At 68.1% G+C, this 20200-nt stretch overlaps 4 protein-coding genes and 1 non-coding gene across 8 annotated transcripts; 3 read left to right on the forward strand and 2 right to left on the reverse strand.

Annotated features, from left to right (window-relative positions):
• Positions 1 to 6: 6 nt before the first annotated feature.
• Positions 7 to 1664, forward strand: RPS15 (ribosomal protein S15). Its single transcript, NM_205462.2, has 4 exons — positions 7 to 34; positions 318 to 403; positions 769 to 1003; positions 1461 to 1664. Exons 1-4 carry the CDS (start codon positions 32 to 34, stop codon positions 1572 to 1574), a joined length of 438 nt encoding a protein of 145 aa, NP_990793.1. The 5' UTR covers positions 7 to 31; the 3' UTR covers positions 1575 to 1664.
• A 1136-nt stretch (positions 1665 to 2800) lies between these two features.
• APC2 (APC2, WNT signaling pathway regulator) lies at positions 2801 to 16761 on the forward strand. Its single transcript, NM_001171771.2, has 15 exons — positions 2801 to 2898; positions 6173 to 6328; positions 6417 to 6507; positions 6605 to 6764; positions 6833 to 6941; positions 7035 to 7148; positions 7452 to 7529; positions 8322 to 8402; positions 8479 to 8863; positions 9084 to 9179; positions 9274 to 9413; positions 9488 to 9565; positions 9659 to 9775; positions 9843 to 10057; positions 10167 to 16761. The coding sequence occupies exons 1-15, from the start codon at positions 2839 to 2841 to the stop codon at positions 15469 to 15471; spliced, it is 7185 nt and encodes a 2394-aa protein (NP_001165242.2). The 5' UTR covers positions 2801 to 2838; the 3' UTR covers positions 15472 to 16761.
• GZMM (granzyme M) lies at positions 15786 to 20163 on the reverse strand. Of its 4 annotated transcripts, none has more exons than XM_046904677.1 (7): positions 20100 to 20163; positions 19370 to 19541; positions 17754 to 19288; positions 17474 to 17618; positions 17034 to 17282; positions 16751 to 16945; positions 15786 to 16034 (listed from the first exon to the last, which is right to left on the reverse strand). In XM_046904677.1, exons 3-7 carry the CDS (start codon positions 18095 to 18097, stop codon positions 15978 to 15980), a joined length of 990 nt encoding a protein of 329 aa, XP_046760633.1. In that variant the 5' UTR covers positions 18098 to 19288; positions 19370 to 19541; positions 20100 to 20163; the 3' UTR covers positions 15786 to 15977. The 4 variants fall into 4 exon arrangements, with proteins under 4 accessions (XP_046760633.1, XP_046760632.1, XP_003642924.3 ...); XM_046904676.1 differs by having other exon boundaries at positions 19937 to 20163; XM_003642876.6 differs by lacking the exon at positions 19370 to 19541.
• MIR1777 (microRNA 1777) lies at positions 17264 to 17358 on the forward strand. Its single transcript, NR_035278.1, has one exon. It is a non-coding gene; the product is annotated as a microRNA 1777 (primary transcript).
• C19orf25 (chromosome 19 open reading frame 25) lies at positions 19061 to 20163 on the reverse strand. Its single transcript, XM_040653728.2, is given in 4 exon segments — positions 19061 to 19201; positions 19203 to 19288; positions 19394 to 19541; positions 20100 to 20163. Coding segments are annotated over 3 exon segments (366 nt in total). The 5' UTR covers positions 19533 to 19541; positions 20100 to 20163.
• Positions 20164 to 20200: the final 37 nt, after the last annotated feature.

Here is a 20200-nt window from a genome sequence, read left to right on the forward strand (position 1 = left end):
CGGCGCCCCTTTCCGCGCAGAGCAGGCCAAGATGGTGGGTGCGGGTCGGGGGGGCGGCGGCTCTAATCGGGCTCCATCCGCCGCCGGGGCGGCCGCTCGGGGCTCCGTTGCGGCCGAGGGCGGCGCGGCCTCTTCCCTGCGGGGGGATGGAGGGCGGCGGGAGGGCGGGCGGTCCCTGCGGCCTGGAGGGGCCGGGGCCGGAGGGCTGCTGGGCCCGGGTGCCGATGGGGGCGGCGGGGGTCCCCTGCGGAGCTCGGCGGCCGAGGCCTTCCCGGCTGTTCTGATGGCCGCGTCCCTTCCGCCCTTCTCGGCTGCAGGCAGAAGTGGAGCAGAAGAAGAAGCGAACTTTCCGCAAGTTCACCTACAGAGGAGTGGATCTGGACCAGCTGCTCGATATGTCCTAGTGAGTGCCGGGGAGGGGGGGGGCGTTGCTGTGGGCCTGCCGTGCTGTGCTGTGCTGGGGTAGCCGGGGCTGAGCCGGGGGTTGGGCTGCAGTTCTGTGTCTGAGCGTGCAGTGAAGGAGTGTGTGAGCAGCTCCGGGCGGGCACTGCAGCCTCAGAGGGCGGTGATGCACTGAACGGGCTGCCCAAGGAGGCTGTGGATGCCCCATCCCTGCAGGCGTTCAAGGCCAGGCTGGATGTGGCTCTGGGCAGCCTGGGCTGCTGGTTGGGGGTCACATAGCACATCACATAGCAGGGGGTTGGGGCCGGGTGATCACTGTGGTCCTTTGCAACCCAGGCCGTCCGGTGACACTCTGATCCCTTGCAGTGAGCAGCTGATGCAGCTGTACAGCGCCCGCCAGCGCCGCCGCCTCAACCGGGGGCTGCGCCGGAAGCAGCACTCCCTGCTGAAGCGCCTTCGTAAGGCCAAGAAGGAGGCACCGCCCATGGAGAAGCCCGAGGTGGTGAAGACCCACCTGCGGGATATGATCATCCTCCCCGAGATGGTGGGCAGCATGGTGGGCGTCTACAACGGCAAGACCTTCAACCAGGTGGAGATCAAGGTGAGGATTGTGCAGCCCTGGGGGGCGATGGAGGGGGGGGTGGGAGGAATCCGAGCAGTTTGTAGGAGTGGAATAACGCGGTGCCATCCGATACCGCAGCCTGGATTGAATGATGCTTTCTCGGAGGGTTTTGTTGGTTAAAGGTGACCTGAAAGCATACAGAGCAGATCCTGCGGTGTGTGCTGGGGGCAGAGGGAGCTCCCGGTCAGCTCTGCCTGTCTGTCCCTGGCTGCAGTGGGAGGTGCCGGGGCAGCAGCCGTATGCCACACGCACGGCCCGTTTGTTCCCCACGCAGCATTTCCTGAGGGCTGCAGGCAGAACAGCTGCACGTGGGGCTCCAACCAGCGTGGGTGCCCTGCGGGTGGTTGGGCGCTGGGTGAGATGCGTTGCGTTCCCCTGCTCAGCGCTGTGCTCCCCGTATCACCTCCTTTAACCCCCGGCTCTGCTTCTCTTCCAGCCTGAGATGATCGGTCACTACTTGGGGGAGTTCTCCATCACCTACAAGCCGGTGAAGCACGGCCGGCCCGGGATCGGTGCCACCCACTCCTCCAGGTTCATCCCACTGAAATAAACGGGAGCTTTGGGAAACGTGTTCTCTGTGTCAATAAAGGAGTTCCCCCCTCGGCTGCCTCTGATCTGGGGGAGGCCTCAGAGGATCTGCCCTTCGCCTTCGGTTCCGTGGGGGGCAGGGGTGGGTCGGGGTCTGCTAATTAAGCGAGTGATCCATCCTAATGATTTTGCTGTGATTCCCAAGTTTGTCACGTATTTTCTGGCACTCCTTTGTGGCAGACAGGCCTGGCACGCGCTGTTAAGTGGGTTTATTACATTAAGGACATCCCGCAGTCTTTGCTGGGAAGGGGTGAATGGTTCTACTCCATACTTCGGGGTGTTTCAGACTGGACCCAAAAGGCCCCAGGGATGCGGTGAATGCCCGTGGTGGGGCAGAGACAGCCATGGGGTGACCCCAACCGGCCCCTCCCCTGGGATTCCGAAGACTTTTTGTCGCAGACTGGGGGTGCCGAAGGCTTTTAGCTGCGTGTTGTGGCGCCGTCGGCTGCTTCAATGGGTGGCACAGTGGGAGGATTCGTTCCCTCTGTGGCCCCATCCTGCAGTCGCTGAGCTGCCGTGAGCCTCTGCCTGCGCTGCGGGGATGGGGTGGGGACCCTCCTGTGCCGGCAGCCCCGGGGCTGAGCGCTTCTCTCTGTGTTCCGGGCCGCGTCAGCAGCCGCGCCCGCAGTTTTGTTCGTGCGGAGGACCGATGGGTGCTGACGGAGCCGCTCCAGGAGCGCTGATCCCGGCCGGGTCTGCTCCGTCCCAGCGCGGTGGTGAAGCCGTCCCCTCCCTGCAGCCCAACGGGCCGGGGGTCCCTTCGCAGCTCTCCGTTGCGCTGAGAGGGGGGCAAACCCCATTGGCGGGGGGCGCTGCGGGAGGGCTGAGCGGGGCGTGGGACACGGGGGGGGTCCGCTGTCTCTGCTGCGGGTCCCGGGTGGGGGTGGTGGGGGGGTGGGAAGAGCCGCCGTCCCCTCGTGCCTTTGGGGATGGCGCAGTGCTGAAACGCTCCATTGGGCTGCGGTGGTCCCGGCGCAACAACCCCGGGCCGGGGGTCCCTCCTACCCCGGGACAGAGGCTGCAAAACGCGGGGCTGTGGGGCACGGGGCGGGGACGGAGCCCCCCAACCTCCAACCTACGGGGCCCTCGGCGCGGGGGGGGGGGGCGGCACGGCGCTCCTTTCCCGGCTGCTGCCCTCTAACGGCGGCGGCTCCGCTGGAAGATCGCGGCCGGGGGGGGCGCGGGGGCGGCGCAGCCGCGGCGACGCGGGGCCGGGATGCGGCTGGATGGGGCTGCGCGGACTGCTCGCCCTCCTGCGCGCCGCCGCCCCCTCGGCCGGGGATGAGGTAGGGTCGCACCTGCTGCCCCACGACCTCCCCCAATCCCCCCCCATCCCTCCCCCCCATCGCCGTTCCCGGGGCGCGGCTCCATCGCGGGTGGGGTGTCCCGGGAGGGGCGGATTGGGGCTGCGGGGACAAAGCGGGGACAATGCGGGAGCTCTGCGGGCGGCCCCCGGGCTGCGGGGGGCACCGATCGGATCGTCCCCATCCCCATTCTGAGCCCAGAGGGTGGGAAGCGGCACTGGGAGGGGGGGGGTCGGTGGGATCTCAGCGTCTCAGCATCACTCCCCCCCTCCCAGTGCCAGCCCTCACCTCGATCTGCATCTCAGCCCCCCTGCAATGTGCCCCCCAAACCTGCCCTTATCATCCTCACCCTTCAAATCTCCCCCCCCCCCAGAGATGCCCCCCTGCATTCTGCCCTGCGTCCCCACCTGTCCCCGGTGCAGGGGGGGGCCGCACATTGGGGTTCCTGGTGGGGGGGGGGGTCCCCCCAGAGCTCGGCTTTTGTCTGTGACGTGTGTGCATGCAGCATCCGTGTGTGCAGCGCTGTGCATGCGTGTGCGTGGGGGGGGGGGCAGGAGCTGTGCATGAGCTGTGTGAGTGTGACATACGTGTGCACATCCCCATGCATGTCCCCATGTGTGTCCCTGTGTGCGCCCCTGGCCCTGGATTTCTTCATCCCCCCCCCAGAGCTGTGCAGGTTGCAGTGTGCTCAGCCTGACTCCTGGGTGTGGAAGGGGGGGGGGGAGAAGGTTTGCTGTGGTTGGGGGTCCCCTGGGCTGTGCTCACTGCCATGTCGATCATTGGAGCTGGGGACAACAGCACGGTTTGGTTAACGTCCCCGGGGGGCTGTGAGCCGCAGCCGGTGGGGCTCAGCTGTGGCTGCTGCAGTGCTGGGGCTGTCCCTGCTGTGACACCGCTGTCCCCCCGGTGCTGCTGTAGGGCTGCGGGGAGCTGAGGTTGTGTGTGGGACGTGGGGGTATGTGGGGTACGTGGCCCCCCCACGGCCCTGCTTGGTTCTGCCCAGGCTGCGTGGTGCAGCGAGCAGTGCAATGAGCCACGCAGTGAGCGATGCAGGCGGTGCTGCAGTCAGCAGTGCAGCGGGGCAGGTTGGGCAGTGCAAGGAGCAGTGCAGTGCAATGGGTTGGGCGGTGTGGTGCGGAGGGCAGGCAGTGCAGTGCAGTGCAGTGCAGTGCAGTGCAGTGCAGTGCAGTGCAGCGGTCATTCTGCTGCCGCTCCCCCACCCACCACGGTCCTGTAGTGGCCTTTGCTGGCCGAATTCTGCCTTCTTGGCCAGCACTGAGCACAGAGGGGCCACTGCTATGTTTTGGGAGAACCAGGAAATCAGGAACCCGGAGGCCCTGAGCCATTGCATCACCCCGGGGTGCCCCACTGGGAGCACAGCCTCCGAACGTGGAGCCTGTGGGTGATGCTGGGGCCACAGTGCAGCACTGGGTCCAATGGGACGTGGCTGTCTGGGGGCCAGGAGGGGGGCACGGGAGCAGAGCTGCGTCTCCAGGCCCTGCACCGCAGCCTGGCCCCCTCCCCATCACATTCTGCTGCTTCACAACTGCAGGTGCTGCATGCAGCCCCTCCCCACTGGCTGCAGATCTGCAGCTCTGCCAGAGCCGCTGCGTTCTGTTCAGAGCTCAGAATCCCCCCACAGCATCCCCAGATACCCCCCCCCCACAACAAGAATGGGGCAGAACCTGTGGGGAGCGGGCAGTGTGGGGTGCCCCAGCCCTGAGGCTGCACCAACAGCCCCTCCCCGAGCTGGGGGATCCCACACGGTGGCCTCACCCCACGGGGGGGGCTGCAGTGCCGCCTGGGGTCCCCCAACCACCGTCTGCTCCAGCAGCATCCCACCCCCCCAAAGCCAGAGCTGTGGGGATGGGGTCGGGGGGGGGATGGATCCGCGCCTCAGTTTCCCCCGCTGTGCGATGGGGCGGTGCCCACTGCCGGGTGTCCAACAGCCGCACGTCTCATCCCCTCCGAATGGCTGCAGTGTGACACAGCACCGTCCGTGGGAGCCCCCAGCACCGACCCCACAGCATCCCCCACCGCCACCCATCCCCACCTGCCGCTGCTGGGAAAGGCCGCGGACCCACCCGCACCATCCCATCTCCCGTCGCCATAGCAACAGCAGGCTGTGCTGGGCCCGCATCCCCCATCCCTCCTATTTCATCCCTCATCCCTCATCCCATCCCTCATCCTACGCCTCTCAACCGTCACCCCGCATCCCCCATCCTTTGAAATCCCTCCGCCGCCATTGTTCCTCCTGCATCCCGGTGTTCCGCATCCCTCCCCCACATCCCACCCCCCCATCCTGCAGCCACCTCCCCCATCCCGTGCCCTGGGCTCCCTCTCACCGCACGCCGCTGCCCTGCAGCCCCATACCCGGCACCCCTTGGGGGTTATCCCCTTCCCAGGGGGTTCTCTGCCACCCCGCAGTGCTGCGGGGGGAGAGGGGGGTGTTGCACCATGGGGGTCTTTGTCTCGCTGTGGGGAGGGCTCTGGGGTCTGCAGTGCTTGGGGTGTGTGTGGGGGTGTGGGGGGTGGGGGGATGGGAAGGGCATTGCCCTGATGGGGGGGGCACAAGAGGGCTCCATGGGGTGTTGGAGAACCCCATCCAACTGTGGCTGTGGGGGAGCGTTGGGTGGAAAAAGACAAAGGCAGCGCATGGGGATCGATCCCAACCGCTGCCCCGGGCACCCAACGTCCCCAACCCCGCACTGTGGGGCCATGGGGGGAGAAGGGGGTGGGGAGGGGGGAGGGAGAGGCTGTGTGCACACCCATTGCACGCACACCCGTGCACACACGTGGCTCTGACGAAGGAAGCACGGGGCCTTCGTGCTCACCGCCACCATCGGAGCAATGCGTGGGGGGGCACAGAGACCCCCATCCCCATCCCTGCCTGCGTCCCCCCCATGGCCACGTGTGCCAGCGCCAGGTGCCCCCCATCAGGTGGGAGGAGCAGGTGGGGGTTGCGGGGTCCCGATATGGGGAAGGGGACGTGGATGGATCTGGTGATATGGGGGGGGGGGGCTGCATTTGGGCCCGGGGTTGGCGGTGCTGCGGGTGGGAACAAAGCAGTGGAATGTCAGAGAAGGCGCAAACAAAAGCGACACAAAGGCAGCGGAGCGCCGGGGCTGCTGCTGAGGGTCCGATCCTTTGGGACACCGCGGGGGGCTCTGGGGGGCCCCATAGCAGCAACCACCCCCATCCCAGGGCTGGATGCAGGGGATGCTCCCGGCCCAACGCCCCCCTCCCCACCCTGCAGGCCCTGGAGGAGCTGAAGATGTCCGGAGCGGCATCGTACGAGCAGTTGGTGCGGCAGGTGGAGGCGCTGCGCAGGGAGAACAGCCACCTCCGGCGTGAGCTGCAGGACAACTCCCAGCACCTCTCCAAGCTGGAGAATGAGACCTCGGACATGAAGGTGAGATGGGGCCCGGGGGGCTCTGTGCTGTGGGAGGGGGGCACGCCGGCGGCTGCCTCCCCCTATGTGTGTGTGTGTGTGTGTTTAGGAAGTGCTGAAGCACCTGCAGGGCAAGCTGGAGCAGGAGGCGCGGGTGATGGTGTCCTCGGGGCAGACGGAGGTGCTGGAGCAGCTGAAAGGTGGGTGCCACATTGAGGGGGGGGGGGGGGGTGGGGGGGGGGGGTGGATGTGGGGCCACGCATTGAGCCGTGCTGCCATCCCCATCCCCATCTCCAGCTCTGCAGATGGACATCAGCAGCCTCTACAGCCTCAAGTTCCCTGAGGTGGCAGTGGGGGTCGGGGAGGACAGCCCGCAGCACAGCACACCCCATGGGGACAGCGCTGGGGACGTCGGCCGGGCCACACTGCAGCTGCTGGAGGAGCTGGACAGGGAGAGGTGAGTGGGGGGAGCACAGGGATGGCCCCATGTGGGGCAGTGCTGAGCAGGGCTGTGCCCCCCCCCAGGTGTTTCCTGCTGGGGGAGATCGAGAAGGAGGAGAAGGAGAAGGTGTGGTACTACGCACAGCTGCAGAGCCTGTCCAAACGCCTGGAGGAGCTGCCCCACGTGGAGACGGTGAGCGGGGACCCATGGGGGGGTCCCGGGGGGGTTCCTCCCCCACCTCACCTCACCTGGCCCTGTGTTCATCCCCCCCCCCCCCCCTTGCAGTTCTCCATGCAGATGGACCTCATCCGGCAGCAGCTGCAGTTCGAGGCGCAGCACATCCGAGCGCTGATGGAGGAGCGCTTCGGGACGGCAGATGAGATGGTGCAGCGGGCACAGGTTGGGGAGGGGGGAGCGCCTCACTCCTCAGCTCCCATTGGGGCCATCTCCCACCTTCTCCCCCCCCCCAGCCCTGTGCAATCCTCACTGCCACTCATCCTTGCACCCAGCTGGACGCATCCTTGCAGCGTCCCCACGCACCCATCGCCGGGCGCTTTGCACTCAGCTTTTTGCAGCCTAGCCCTGCATGTCCTTGCAGCCACCCTGCTGCACCCCCCCACTGACACCCCTGCATCGTGCCCCCCACTGCCTAAGGGTGCCAGAGGGGTCCCGGCTCTCCCTGACGTCCACTCTCCTGCACAGATCCGGGCATCCCGGCTGGAGCAGATCGACAAGGAGCTGATGGAGGCTCAGGACAAAGTGCAGCCGCCTGAGCCGCAGGTAGCGGGGATGGGATGGGGATGGGGATGGGATGGGGATGGGGATGGGATGGGGATGGGATGGGGATGGGGATGGGGATGGGGATGGGATGGGGATGGGGATGGGGATGGGGATGGGGATGGGGATGGGGATGGGGATGGGGATGGGATGGGGATGGGGATGGGGATGGGGATGGGGATGGGGATGGGGATGGGGATGGGATGGGGATGGGGATGGGCAGGGTCACAGCGAGGTGAGGAGGGGACGAGACGCAACCCCCCCCCCCCGCCGAAGTCCCCGTCCCTGTCCCCATCACCCTCCTGCGAAGGCACAGCCACGGCTTTGTGTGTCTGGGCACCGTGAAATGGGCAGTTGCCATGGAGACGAGAAGTAGGCCATGGCGAGCAGCAGGCGGGCGGCCGCGGGGCTCCCGCAGCATCTGCCAACGGGAGAGACGGAGGGGAGGGCACCGCCGCCACCACGGCCCCCCCGCCCCCACCCCTGCTCCTCCATCACCCCCGGCCCCTCCGTCACCCCGTCCCTCCAGTGCTGTCCTCGTGCCCCACAGGTCTCCCCCCATCCCCTCGCAGTGCTGTGGGTCGTGCATTGCTGTGCCCCCCCCCCCCGCGGTGCCTTCCCCCCCCCGCTCCCCTCTCCCCCCCTCTTCGCGGTGGCAGCGTTCCCCATCCAGCTTCAAACACTGCGGTGCCATTTGACAAAGTGCAGTGAGCAGAAAATGCTGCCGGCCCTCGGGGAGGGGACACCCGTGGGCACCGTGCAACCCCCCCCACCCCCCCTCCGTGTGCTCCCCAGCTCTGCACAAAGCTGCCGGGCACGGAGGAGGACAGCAGCATGGACGTCCCGACGCACCCCGAGGACGGGGGCAGCAGCAAGGTGAGGGGCAGCTGCATGAAGCAGGGGGGGTCGGAGGGGTCGTGGTGATGCCTAATCCCGCCCCCTCCCCCCGCAGGTGGAGGTGGTCTTCTGGCTGCTGTCCATGCTGGCCACGCGGGACAAGGACGACATGTCGCGCACGCTGCTGGCCATGTCCAGCTCCCAGGAGAGCTGCTTGGCCATGCGCAAGTCGGGCTGCCTGCCGCTGCTCATCCAGATCCTGCACGACTCCGACCGCGAGCCGGGCCCCCCCGAGAGCCCCAGCAGCTCTAAGGATGCCCGCATGCGTGCCAACGCCGCCCTGCACAACATCGTCTTCTCGCAGCCCGACGAGGGGCAGGCCAAGAAGGAGATGCGGGTGCTGCACGTGCTGGAGCAGATCCGCTCCTACTCGGAGACCTGCTGGGATTGGCTGCAGATGCAGAGCAGGGATGGGGGCAAAGGGCCCGAGGGCGGCGCGGGTATGGGGCCGAGCGGGGCTGGACAGGGAGGGCAGCGGCGTGCAGGGGGTGTGCAGAGTGGTGTACGTGTGTGTGCAAGGTTGTGTGTGTGCGTGCAGCAGTGTTGCGTGCATGGGCAGAGGTGTGCGTGCATGGGTTGGTGTGTGCTGGAGGAGGAGGTGAGGCTGTCAGTGTGAGCCGGGCATCCAGGCAGCCCCATCACTCCCCACTGTCCCCACAGAGCCGGTGCCCATCGAGCCCCAGATCTGCCAGGCCACCTGTGCCATCATGAAGCTCTCCTTCGACGAGGAGTACCGGCGTGCCATGAATGAGCTGGGTAAGGGGTGGGACAGGGTGAGAGCAGTGGTGCTGGGGAGCGGGTGCCCGGGGGGGGCCTGGCCTCTGTGACCCCATCCCATCCCATCCCGCAGGTGGGCTGCAGGCGGTGGCTGAGCTGCTGCAGGTGGATTATGAGATGCACAAGATGACGAGCGACCCCCTGAACCTGGCGCTGCGGCGCTACGCAGGGATGGCCCTCACCAACCTCACCTTTGGGGATGTGGTCAACAAGGTCTGCGGGGTTGGGGGGGTGGTGGGAAGCAGGACCAGGGCAGCACGGGGGTCAGCATGCGTGTCTCCCTGCAGGCAACGCTGTGCTCACGCCGGGGCTGCATGGAGGCCATTGTGGCCCAGCTGGGCTCCGACAGCGAGGAGCTGCACCAGGTGGGTGCTGCCGGGATGGACGGGTGTGGGGTCGGTGCTCACTACGGGGACGGTGCCATGCCCACACACCCCCCGCGTGCTCTGCTCACCCAGGTGGTCTCGAGCATCCTGAGGAACCTCTCGTGGAGAGCCGACATCAACAGCAAGAAGGTGCTGCGGGAGGTGGGCAGCGTGGCGGGGCTGACGCAGTGCGCGCTGCACGCGGCCAAGGTGAGAACCAGGGCGGGTGGGGGGGGGAGTGAGGCACGGCCGGGGCTGACCCCCCATCCCCACACAGGAGTCCACACTGAAGAGCGTCCTGAGCGCGCTCTGGAACCTGTCGGCACACAGCACGGAGAACAAAGCCGCCATCTGCGGCGTGGAGGGGGCCCTGGGCTTCCTGGTGAGCACCCTCACCTACAAGTGCCAGAGCAACTCGCTGGCCATCATCGAGAGCGGCGGCGGCATCCTGCGCAACGTCTCCAGCCTCATCGCCACGCGGGAGGACTACAGGTGGGGGCCGGGGGGCACGGCGTGGGGCTGGGGAGGCGCACGGTGTGCTGATGGCCGGACCTCCCCATCCCATCCCATCCCGTCCCCCCCTGTCCCTCCCATCCCGCAGGCAGGTGCTCCGGGACCACAACTGCCTGCAGACGCTGCTGCAGCACCTGCGCTCGCACAGCCTCACCATCGTCAGCAACGCCTGCGGCACGCTCTGGAACCTGTCTGCCCGCAGCCCCCGTGACCAGGAGCTGCTGTGGGACCTGGGGGCGGTCAGCATGCTGCGCAACCTCATCCACTCCAAGCACAAGATGATCGCCATGGGCAGCGCGGCCGCGCTCCGCAACCTGCTCACCAACCGGCCCCCCAAGTACAAGGACACGGCCGTTGTCTCGCCGGGCTCCTGCATGCCGTCTCTGTACATGCGCAAGCAGAAGGCGCTGGAGGCCGAGCTGGACGCCAAGCACCTGGCTGAGACCTTTGACACCATGGAGAAGCAGAGCCTGAAGAGTCAGAGCGCCAAGAAGCCGCTGCGGCACATGGAGAGCCTGGTGAAGGACTACGCCTCCGACTCGGGCTGCTTCGATGACGATGAGGTGCCCAACATCTCCACAGGCGTGGAGACAGCCAGCGCCTCCGTCCTCTCCATGTTCCTGGGCTCCTCCTTCCTGCAGGGCCAGGCGCTGCCGCGGGCTCTGGCGCAGAGGCGGTGCCCGGAGCCGGAGAAGGACGATGGTGGAAAGCCAACGGAGCCCAAGAAGCCGCCGCTGCCGGAGGACGACGTCTCTCTGGCCGCCGAGAAGCTGGCCAACAAGATCTCCAGCACGGTGGCCAAGATCGACAAGCTGGTGGAGGACATCTCCACCATGCACACGTCCTCGGATGACAGCTTCAGCCTCAGCTCAGAGGACCACGGCCTGGACTGGCAGTACGGCCCCGAGGAGCCGCCCGAGGCGCGCGCCCACTCCTGCTCCCCGTGCCGCCTCTCGGACACCGGCGGCTCTGCCAGACGGGAGGGACTGAGCCGGGCACGCGCACTGCTGCGGCTGAAGACGGCGTACACCAGCCTGTCCACGGACAGCCTCAACAGCGGCAGCACCAGCGATGGCTATTGCCCCAAGGAGCACATGAAGCCCTGCACCAGGGCCCCCTTCCTTGACTACAGAGATGAGCTGCAGCGCTACCAGAAGCGGCCCAGCAGGCTCGACCTCAAGAGCATCCTGGGCACCAAGCCTGACCCCCCTGTGCTCAGGGCTGAGCCGGATAAGCCAGAGCAGAGGGAGGTGCCGGAGAGGGGCAGGAAGGCGGTGACCTTCCCCGGTCCCAAAGCGCTGGAGATCGGGAGGAAGAAGGAGACGGGTGGCAAACTGCCCACCGACCCACAGGTGCACACCATCAAGCTCTCGCCCTCGTACCAGCACGTGCCCCTGCTCGGGAGCCTGGCCAAGAGCAGCACAGCCGTCAGCCACCACCCCTCGCTGCTGGGAAGGAAGCAAGCCTGGCTGCCCCCGGCCCTCCTGCAAACAGCCGAAACCCTCAGCAAGATCCCCGAGAAGCTGCCAGCGCAGCCTCTGGCCGCAGCCGAGCAGGAGTCGGTGCAGAAGTACTCAGTGGAGGACACCCCCATCTGCTTCTCCCGCTGCAGCTCCCTCTCCTCCCTCTCCTCAGCCGACAATGTGCTGGATGGGCAGAGCCACAGCGAGAACGACCTGGACAGCGACTCCTCGCTGGAGATCCTGGAGATGGACGAAGGGGATGGGGAAGCTGAGGACATGAGGCGGGAGAAGGAGAAGGCGGAGATGGGTCCAACAACACCGGTGGGGATCTCCCAGCCCATCACCATCCCCTTCCCCAAACGTGACAAGCTCTTCCTGCGGGATGCATCCCCCTCACGCCAGGAGGACCACACTCCCTCCAGCTCCTCAGAGAACTACATCCAGGAGACGCCGTTGGTGATGAGCCGCTGCAGCTCCGTCAGCTCTCTGGGCAGCTTCGAGAGCCCATCCATCGCCAGCTCCATCCAGAGCGACCCGTGCAGCGAGATGATCAGCGGCACCGTCAGCCCCAGCGAGCTGCCCGACAGCCCCGGGCAGACCATGCCGCCCAGCCGCAGCAAGACGCCGCTCTTCGAGCTGGGCTGCCCGCCCGAGAAGGAGACCAGCCAGTTCAACATCCAGTGGGAGAACAACGTCAAGAAGTTCATGGAGATCACCGACTTCAAGGAGCGCTTCCAGCTGCCCCAGGACCTGGACTCCATGGTCTACTTCACGGTGGAGAAACCCAACGAGAACTTCTCGTGCGCCTCCAGCCTGAGCGCCCTGCCGCTGCACGAGCACTACGTGCAGAAGGACGTGGAGCTGAAGCTGATGCCCACCTTCCCCGAGAAGAACAGCCTGAACTTTGCGGCGCACGAGGAGCGGGAGGAGAGGGAGGAGCAGCTCCTGGAGGGCCGGCGCCGGGCAGAGCCCACTTCTGACGATGACATCGAGATCCTGAAGGAGTGCATCAGCTCCGCCATGCCCTCGCGCTTCCGCAAGGTGAAGAGCTCGCTGCTCTCCGGGCAGGTCCTGCACCCACACACCAAGAAGCCGCTCCACGTGCCCGTCTACATGCTGGTGCCCGCACACACTGCCGTCCCCAAGCACCTCCGTGCCACCTCCCGGGAGCTCTACAAGGATGACGACTCCTACACCGATTCGGCCGACGGGACCCCCGTCAACTTCTCCAGCACCGCCTCGCTGAGCGATGAGACCCTGCGTGGCCCCAAGGAGGAGTCTGAGCCCCCCCGTGGTGCAGGGAGGAGACGGGAAGTGGGCACTGCGGCATCGCCGGCACGGAGATCCGCTCTGGGCAGCGCAGCGCCCACCCGGCCCAGCTCAGCCTGCAGGGGCAGGGCGGGCTCCAGCAGGGACAGCCCTGTGCCACCGGGCAGAGGTGCGGAGGGGAAGCGGGGACAGCCCATGGCCGGCACGGAGCCCGACGTGGGGAGGAGCGGCAGCCCCGGGACGCGGCCCTGCAGCCTGCCTGGGAGGAAGGACGGTGTGCGGGAGGACGGGGCGGCCTTCCAGTCACTGTGCCACACCACGCCGACCGAGGAGGCCGTCTATTGCTTCTACGAGCACGACTCAGACGAGCCTGGGGTGGGCAAGGAGGTGCCCGGCGGTGGAGCGCAGCCCGGCCGGGCGCTGCGGAGGGAGCGCTGCGGGGGCTCCGTGCCCAGGAGGGAGCCCGAGGCGAAGGGCAAAGCGAAGGGCAAACTGCAGCACAACCTGATTGCTGATGAGACGCCGCCGTGCTACTCACTGAGCTCCTCCATGAGCTCCCTGAGCGACGGCGACCCCGGCGAGGGTGAGGAGCGTGGTTCAGCCCCCCGGCAGCGTGCAGCAGTGGGGCAGGCGCAGGGCCGCTCCCCCAGCCCCAACTCGGAGGACGACCTCCTGCAGAAGTGCATCGGCTCTGCCATGCCCAAGCGCCGGCGGCCCTCGACGCGGCGGAGGACGGCGGAGCGGAAGCAGAAGCTGAAGGGCGGCGCTGGAAGGGAGCGCACGGCAGAGGGCAGGCATCGCTCCGAGGATTTGGGCTCCGACGGCGGCTCCGACCTGGACAGCGTGGAGTGGGAGGCCATCCAGGAGGGAGCCAACTCCATCGTCACCTGGCTGCACCAGGCTGCGGCGTCGCTGTCACGGGAGCCCTCCTCCGAGTCTGACTCCATCCTCTCCTTCGTCTCGGGGCTCTCGGTCGGCTCCACTCTGCAGCTCTCCCTGGACAGGACAGAGAAGAAGCGCTCTGGAAGTGCGGCCGGGCGGGAGGTGGAGAGGAGGGAGCGCGCCAAGAGCCGCCCGGAGGGGAAGAAGGCGCCGAGCGCCCGTCCTGCTGGCAGTACCAGGGCGGAGAGGAGCCCCGCACCGAGCAAGCCCGTGCCCAACCTGCCGGTGGTGTTCCGCGGCCGGACCGTCATCTACATGCCCAGCCTGGCCAAGGACGCGCCCAGCCCGCGCTCCACCCCGAAGAAATCCCCCGTGGCCAAACCCCCGGCGCCCAAGAATCTGTCGCTGAGCCAGCAGCGTTCCCGCAGCCTGCACCGCCTGGGGAAGCCGCCCGAGGGGGGAGACCTGGCTCTGCCCAAGCGCAGCACCACGCCTCCTGCCCGCATCGCCAAGGGGCCGCCGTCCTCGGGCTCGTCCCGCACCTCCACGCCCTCGCAGCACGTGCCCAAGAAGCTGCCGTCACCCTCGCAGCACCCCAAGCAGAGCCCCGCGCAGACGGGCAAGGCGACCGGCCCCCCCTCCCCGCCCGGCCCCTCGGCCAAGCCCACGGCCCCCCGGTCCCCGGCCCCCCGGCAGCACAAGACGCAGAAGTCACCCGTCCGCATCCCCTTCATGCAGAAGCCCAGCCGGAAGGTGCTGCCGGTGCGCGCGGCCATGCCGGTGCTGGAGGAGCAGGAGGGCAGCGGCAAGGCGAAGGGCAGCGCGCCGGGGGGGGCGGGGGGCGGCCGCCTCAACCTGGTGCGGATGTCATCCGCCCGCTCCAGCGGCAGCGACTCGGACCGCTCGGGTTTCCTGCGGCAGCTCACCTTCATCAAGGAGTCCTCCAGCCTGCTGCTGCGGCACCGCGCCGAGCTCGCCCCGCCCGCCCCGGCCACCTCTCTGCCCCGCGGTGCGTCCCCGCAGCGCAGCCGGGCCGCCCTCCCCACCGTCTTCCTCTGCTCGTCCCGCTGCGAGGAGCTGAAGGCGGCCAAAGCAGCAGCGCCCACAGCGCGTCCGCTCATCCCCAGGGCGCAGCCCGGCTGCAAAGCCCCCGCTGCATCCAAGCCCCCGCGCAGGACCAGCTCGGAGAGCCCCTCCCGGCTGCCGGTGAAGACGGCCGTCCCGGAGCCCTTCAAGCGGTACTCCTCGTCGCCCAACATCAGCGTGCCGCGCCGCACCGGCAGCCCCTCCTCCGTCCTCTCCGTTTGCTCCGAGGCGTCGGCGCGGCGGCGGAAGGCCGGCGAGGCGACGGAGGAGAAACCGCCGACGGCGGTGATGAAGGGCACGTGGAGACGCATCCGCGATGAGGACATCCCGCACATCCTGCAGAGCACTCTGCCCTCCACCGCGCTGCCGCTGCTCGGCGCCGCCGAGGAGCCGTCCCCCGGCCCCAGGAAAACCAGCGACGCCGTGGTGCAGACCGAGGACTTCGCCACCACCAAAACCAACTCCAGCACCTCGCCCACCATGGAGACCCCCCGGCGTGACGGTGAAGCCCCGGCGCCCACCAAAGCCGCTCTGCCCATCTCCTTCGGGCACGAGGCGCCGGCCGGGACCTTCCCAGCCAGCCGGCACAGCTCCCCGAGCCGCGCCGCCCGCGTCACCCCCTTCAATTACGTCCCCAGCCCCATGGCGGTGCCGGCAGTGGCCGACAAAGCAGTGGAGAAAATCCAGGCGTGAACGGCTGCCACGGACGGACCCCGACGGCCGCCTCCTGCCCGCGGGGACGGAGACGTGGGACAGCCGGGACCCCTCCCCAGCCCAGGTGGGGTCTATTCCAACGCAGCTCCAAAGGTTCCCGTGCTGAAGACCAGGCGAAGCCCCATGGGTGGGGGACTGATCCCTGCAGCCAAACGCTTCTCAGTGCCGATGGGTGTCCCCGGGGCACTGCAGCCCTGAGGGTGAGGGGGGGTCGTGTCCCCACAGCCCAGAAACACAACAAGCAAAGCCTTAACGCCAGGCTCGCGCCGCACGCTTCAGCTCACGCACGGCACTGCCAGGCATCGCAGAGCCTTTATTGGGGGGATGGGGTCACCTCCCTCCCCTCGGGGATACACAGCAGGGAGGGACCCCATGGGGCAAAGCGCGAGGCATGGGGCCGGGCCGGGTCCCATCTGTGCTGCTCTTAAGGAGGGTGCTGGCTGAGCGCTGGCAGTGGTGCTCACAGGGGTCCGCCCCGGTGCTCATCAGGGCTGGGAGCTCGTCGGGGTCCCGGCTGCTTTGTCACTGAGCTGCGGACTGCCCTGGGGAGGACACAGGGTGCAGAGGTGGCACTGGGGTGCCCAACCCCAAGGGAAGGGTCTGGGCCACCCCGCAGCACACAGCCCCCGGCACGGCTGGCAGTGAGGCGCCCCACAGCGTGGACACGGGTCCATCCAGGACTGGATTACGCCCACGAGCAGGAGGTGCACGCCCTGCTGCCAGCTCGCCCTGTGCACCCCAGGATGGGCTGCTGAGTGTCCCCCATCCCAACCTGGGTGCTCCCCCAGCCACCCGCGTGTCCCCCAGTCCCCCCTCACTGCCCGCTCATGCCTTTAGATGGGCTGATCCGTGGGGCCCCCGGGGACCAACACCACCAGGTGCCCTATGGGTGTCTTCAGGGGCAGACGGGGGGCTACGAGGACACGTAGGGGACACGGGGATGCACGTGTAGATCAAGCAACGGGGCCACAGCCCCCTGTGGACACCCTGTCCCCTCCTGATGGCCACAGCCCAGGACAGGACCCACGTGCAGGATGCCAGCGTCACCCCACACACGTGGTTGTGGCCCCGGGTGTCAGTGCCACCATCCCAGCCCCGCTGCCACCCGTCTGCCCTCTGTGTGACCGTCGGCTTCGTCCCCATCCGCGTGGAACCGCGCTGGGTTTGTGGTGTCCCATCCCCCCCCCATTGCTGTATGTATGTACTAAGGATGTTATTATACCAGGACTCTGGACAGCATTAAAAATTAAACACAAACCTGTGTAAATAGCTGGGGCTGCTCCGTCTGTGCCGCGCAGCCGCGCCGCAGCGTGCGCCGGATCCACGCGTGGTGCTTCACTGCCGAGGTGGCCACGGGGGGCTTGAGGGGGTCAGTGGGGTTGCGGCTGGAGAAGGACATCACGCCCGCCACCGCCGCCGGGCGCCCGCACACCAGGGGGCTCCCGGAGTCACCCTATGGGAGCGACGGTGACGGCACAGCCTGGCACGAGGCAGCACAGCCCCGCACGAAGCCCCCCTCACCCCCCCCCCCATCTCCTCACACTGGTGGGCGCTTCGCCGCGGCCGCGGCCCTCGAAGCAGATCATGCTGGGTGTGAGGTCGCCGTTCCAGAAGCGGCTGTTGTTGCACATCCTCGTGTCCAGCACGGCCACCTCCAGCTCCTGCAGGGCGGCCTTCAGCCCCCTCCGCCCGCCCCAGCCCGCCAGGCTGCACACGGTGCCCACCGCCGGCTCCCGCCGCAGCAGCGCGATGGGTCGCTGCCTTTTGCTGCGCTTCACCTTCCCCTCCAGCTGTGGGCGGTGCGGGGCGGCGTCAGGGCCCACTGCCACAGCGGCGTCACCGCATCGCCCGGGGTGGGAGTGGGGCGATGTCAGCGGGGTGAGATGTCACCCAGATGCGAAAGGAAATGTCACCCGGCCCCGAGCTGCGGCGCGGTGTGAATTCCCCGCTGGTGACACTTCCTGGCACCAACCATCCCCACCTGCAGCAGAAGGAGGTCGTCCTCCATCGTCTGGCTGTCGTAGCCGGGATGGGGACAGGCAGAGCGGATGGCGAAGCTCTGGGCGTTCCTGCGCTCCTGCAGTCGGTGCAGCCCCACCACCACCATCATCCTGGAGACATCGGCACTGCGGGACACGGCGCACGTCCACACGGTGCCCCTCCAAACTGCAGCCCAGCAGTGGGTGGGATGGGACGCGGGGTGGGACGTGGGATGGGACGCGGGATGGGATGTGATGCTCACCTCCGGACACAGTGCTCACCTCTCTGGGATGCAGTGTGCAGCCGTCAGCACCCAGCGTGGGTTCAGCAGTGCCCCCCCGCAGGTGTGCACCCCCTTGGACTGCACCGACACCATGTAGGGCCGGGAGTGGGGCTTGGCCTCGTGTCCCCCGATGATGCGCAGATGGGACTGCGCTGCCAGGGGGGGGGCAGCCCATCCCACGGCCACCGCTGAGGAGCGGGGATGGCTGCCCCCGCGCTCTGCTGCTCCCTGCGGTGCCACGGAGGCCCCATCGTCCACCCCGGCCCCACTGCAGTGCTCACCCAGCCCAGGGTTGGGCAGCGCCAGCAGCAGCAGCAGCCCCAGAACTGCGCTCCTCTCCATGCTGGTCCCGCTGCGTGCAAAGAGCTGCGAGGCTGTGGGGCCGGGGCAGAGGGCTGCGATGACGTGCAGCACACAGGAAGGGGGGAAGCAGAGTGAGCGTCTGCAGGTGTGAAACGACACCACAGAGAAACGGCTCCAACCAACCCACAGGGACAAGCGGCCCCCCCCCAACGACGCCCCACAGCCTGGTTCCCATCCTCACCGAGGCAATCGCACCCCGCTTCCCAAGAAGGGTTTTATTGAGGATTTAAGGTTTGTGATAACAGCAGCCCCAGGCACACCACTGCAACGTCCCACTGTGCGCACCCATCACGGTGACCCATTCCCACCACCCTGCTCCCACCAGTGGCACCGCGCCACCAGACCCCCCCTCACCCCCCCAGCTGCCCCTCAGCTCTCGGCTCTCCTCGGCTCTCCTGGCAGTGCCTGGGACGCAGCCAGGCTCCGCAGCAGCCGCGTGAAGAAGAACGGGCTCTGATACTGCAGCTGGGTGAGGTGCTGCAGGAAGGGCGGCACCTCCTCCTTCCTCACCCCCAGGCACACGGGGAGCACCCTGGTGCCGCCGCACTCCACCACGTGCTGCAGGTTCCACTGGGACACCCGTTGGCACCACGCATCCCCCAGGGACGCTGGGGAGAGCAGGAGGATGCCCACCCTGCTGGCACCGATGGCCTCGGTGGCACTCAGCGCAACGGGGGTGCCGGCCACCTGGTCCCAGTGCTCCAAGTAACCCCGAAAGCCCTTTTTCCTCAAGAACTCAGAGATGACGGAGGCGACGGCGTGGTCCTCCGGGCAGTACCAGATGGAGAAGTCGTAGGTGAAGCGATGCTGCGCAGACATGGTGCTGCCAGGGGGCACAGCTGCTCCCACGGCCACGTGGCGGGGATGGAGGCCGGGCCGCAGCGGGGGCTTTGAAAACGCAGCGCTGTGGGTGCGCTGGGAGCACAGGGAGGCAGGCAGGGCTCAGGGGGGGCTCCCGGTGAGACCCCCGGGCCGGGCCGCGTCCCGAGCTCAGAACGCCTTCTGCCGCATCTCGGCGATGTCCCTCTCCAGTGCCGTGCCCGCCCTCTGCAGTTCTTCACGCTTCTCTGCAAGCTCCCCCCCGCGCCTCCCGCAGCCGTCGGTTCATCTCCACGTAACCGCGGCACTGCCGGTACAGCCGCTCCTGCTCCTCCGCGCCGTCCTCCTGCCCTGTGGGGTGCGGGGGGCTCAATGAGGGGGGTTCGGTGCTCTCGGCCCCCCGCCCGCTGCTGCCGCTGCCGCGGGGCTCACCTGGCGCGGGGCCGTCACGGTCACCGCCGCTGCCTCGGGGGGGGTCAGCCGGGAGCAGGAGGACGGGGTCGGCCGGGGGTGCGCCCCGCACGTCGGCCAGGAGCTGCTCCACGGTGGGCGGCTCAGGGCGGGTGGGCAATACCCGCTTGGCCTTGGAGCTCATGGCGGGGCTCTGGGGGAGGTGGGGGGAGGGAGGGCTCACAGCCGGGACAGACAGACGGCTCACCCCACGGGCAGATGGCTGCCCGCCCTCCCCAACCCCCCAGGAAGACAGACACACAGACAGACTCCCTCTCCCACATCCCCGGACAGACAGACGGACCGGCCGACCCACCCCCCCTCAAGCGAACAGACCGACCCCTTTCCGGACAGACAGACAGACACACAGACATACGCAGCCTCAGCACGGTCACTCCTTCCCCGCCCCCGGGTCTCAGCTCCCGGACAAACAGACAGCCGGACAGACAGAGCCCCTCACGCTGCCCGTTGAAGGACACGCGTCCCCCCACCCCCACACCGACCCCGCTCCCCGGACGGACGGACGGACAGACAGACAGACAGACACACCCCTGACGCCCTCGCTCCTTCAGGACGGAGCCTTCCTCCCCGATCCGTGGACAGACAGACGGGCAGACGATTCCCCTTCCCTACCGCCGGTCGGACAGACCTCCCCCCGCCCCAGGACAGACGGACAGACAGACGGACAGACCGCCCCTCCCGGCCGCCGTACCGCTGCACCTCCGGCGCCGCGCGCGCGCGCCCCCCGGCCTCGACAGCGCGCTGATGACGTCACCGCCGCGCCACCACCCGCGCATTAAACCACGCCCCCTC

Source organism: Gallus gallus, chromosome 28, assembly GCF_016699485.2.
Source record: "Gallus gallus isolate bGalGal1 chromosome 28, bGalGal1.mat.broiler.GRCg7b, whole genome shotgun sequence".
NCBI classification, from domain to species: domain Eukaryota; kingdom Metazoa; phylum Chordata; class Aves; order Galliformes; family Phasianidae; genus Gallus; species Gallus gallus.

Coding starts and splice junctions, on each gene's coding strand:
- RPS15 (NM_205462.2), top strand. Junction 404..768: donor CAGCTGCTCGATATGTCCTA/GTGAGTGCCGGG, acceptor GATCCCTTGCAG/TGAGCAGCTGATGCAGCTGT. Junction 1,004..1,460: donor TCAACCAGGTGGAGATCAAG/GTGAGGATTGTG, acceptor CTTCTCTTCCAG/CCTGAGATGATCGGTCACTA.
- APC2 (NM_001171771.2), top strand. CDS start 2,839: ATGGGGCTGCGCGGACTGCTCGCCCTCCTGCGCGCCGCCGCCCCCTCG. Junction 6,329..6,416: donor ATGAGACCTCGGACATGAAG/GTGAGATGGGGC, acceptor GTGTGTGTTTAG/GAAGTGCTGAAGCACCTGCA. Junction 9,414..9,487: donor TTGGGGATGTGGTCAACAAG/GTCTGCGGGGTT, acceptor GTCTCCCTGCAG/GCAACGCTGTGCTCACGCCG.
- GZMM (XM_003642876.6), bottom strand. CDS start 18,097: ATGGAGAGGAGCGCAGTTCTGGGGCTGCTGCTGCTGCTGGCGCTGCCC. Junction 17,619..17,753: donor GCACACTGCATCCCAGAGAG/GTGAGCACTGTG, acceptor CGTGTCCCGCAG/TGCCGATGTCTCCAGGATGA. Junction 16,946..17,033: donor GCGGCGAAGCGCCCACCAGT/GTGAGGAGATGG, acceptor TCGCTCCCATAG/GGTGACTCCGGGAGCCCCCT.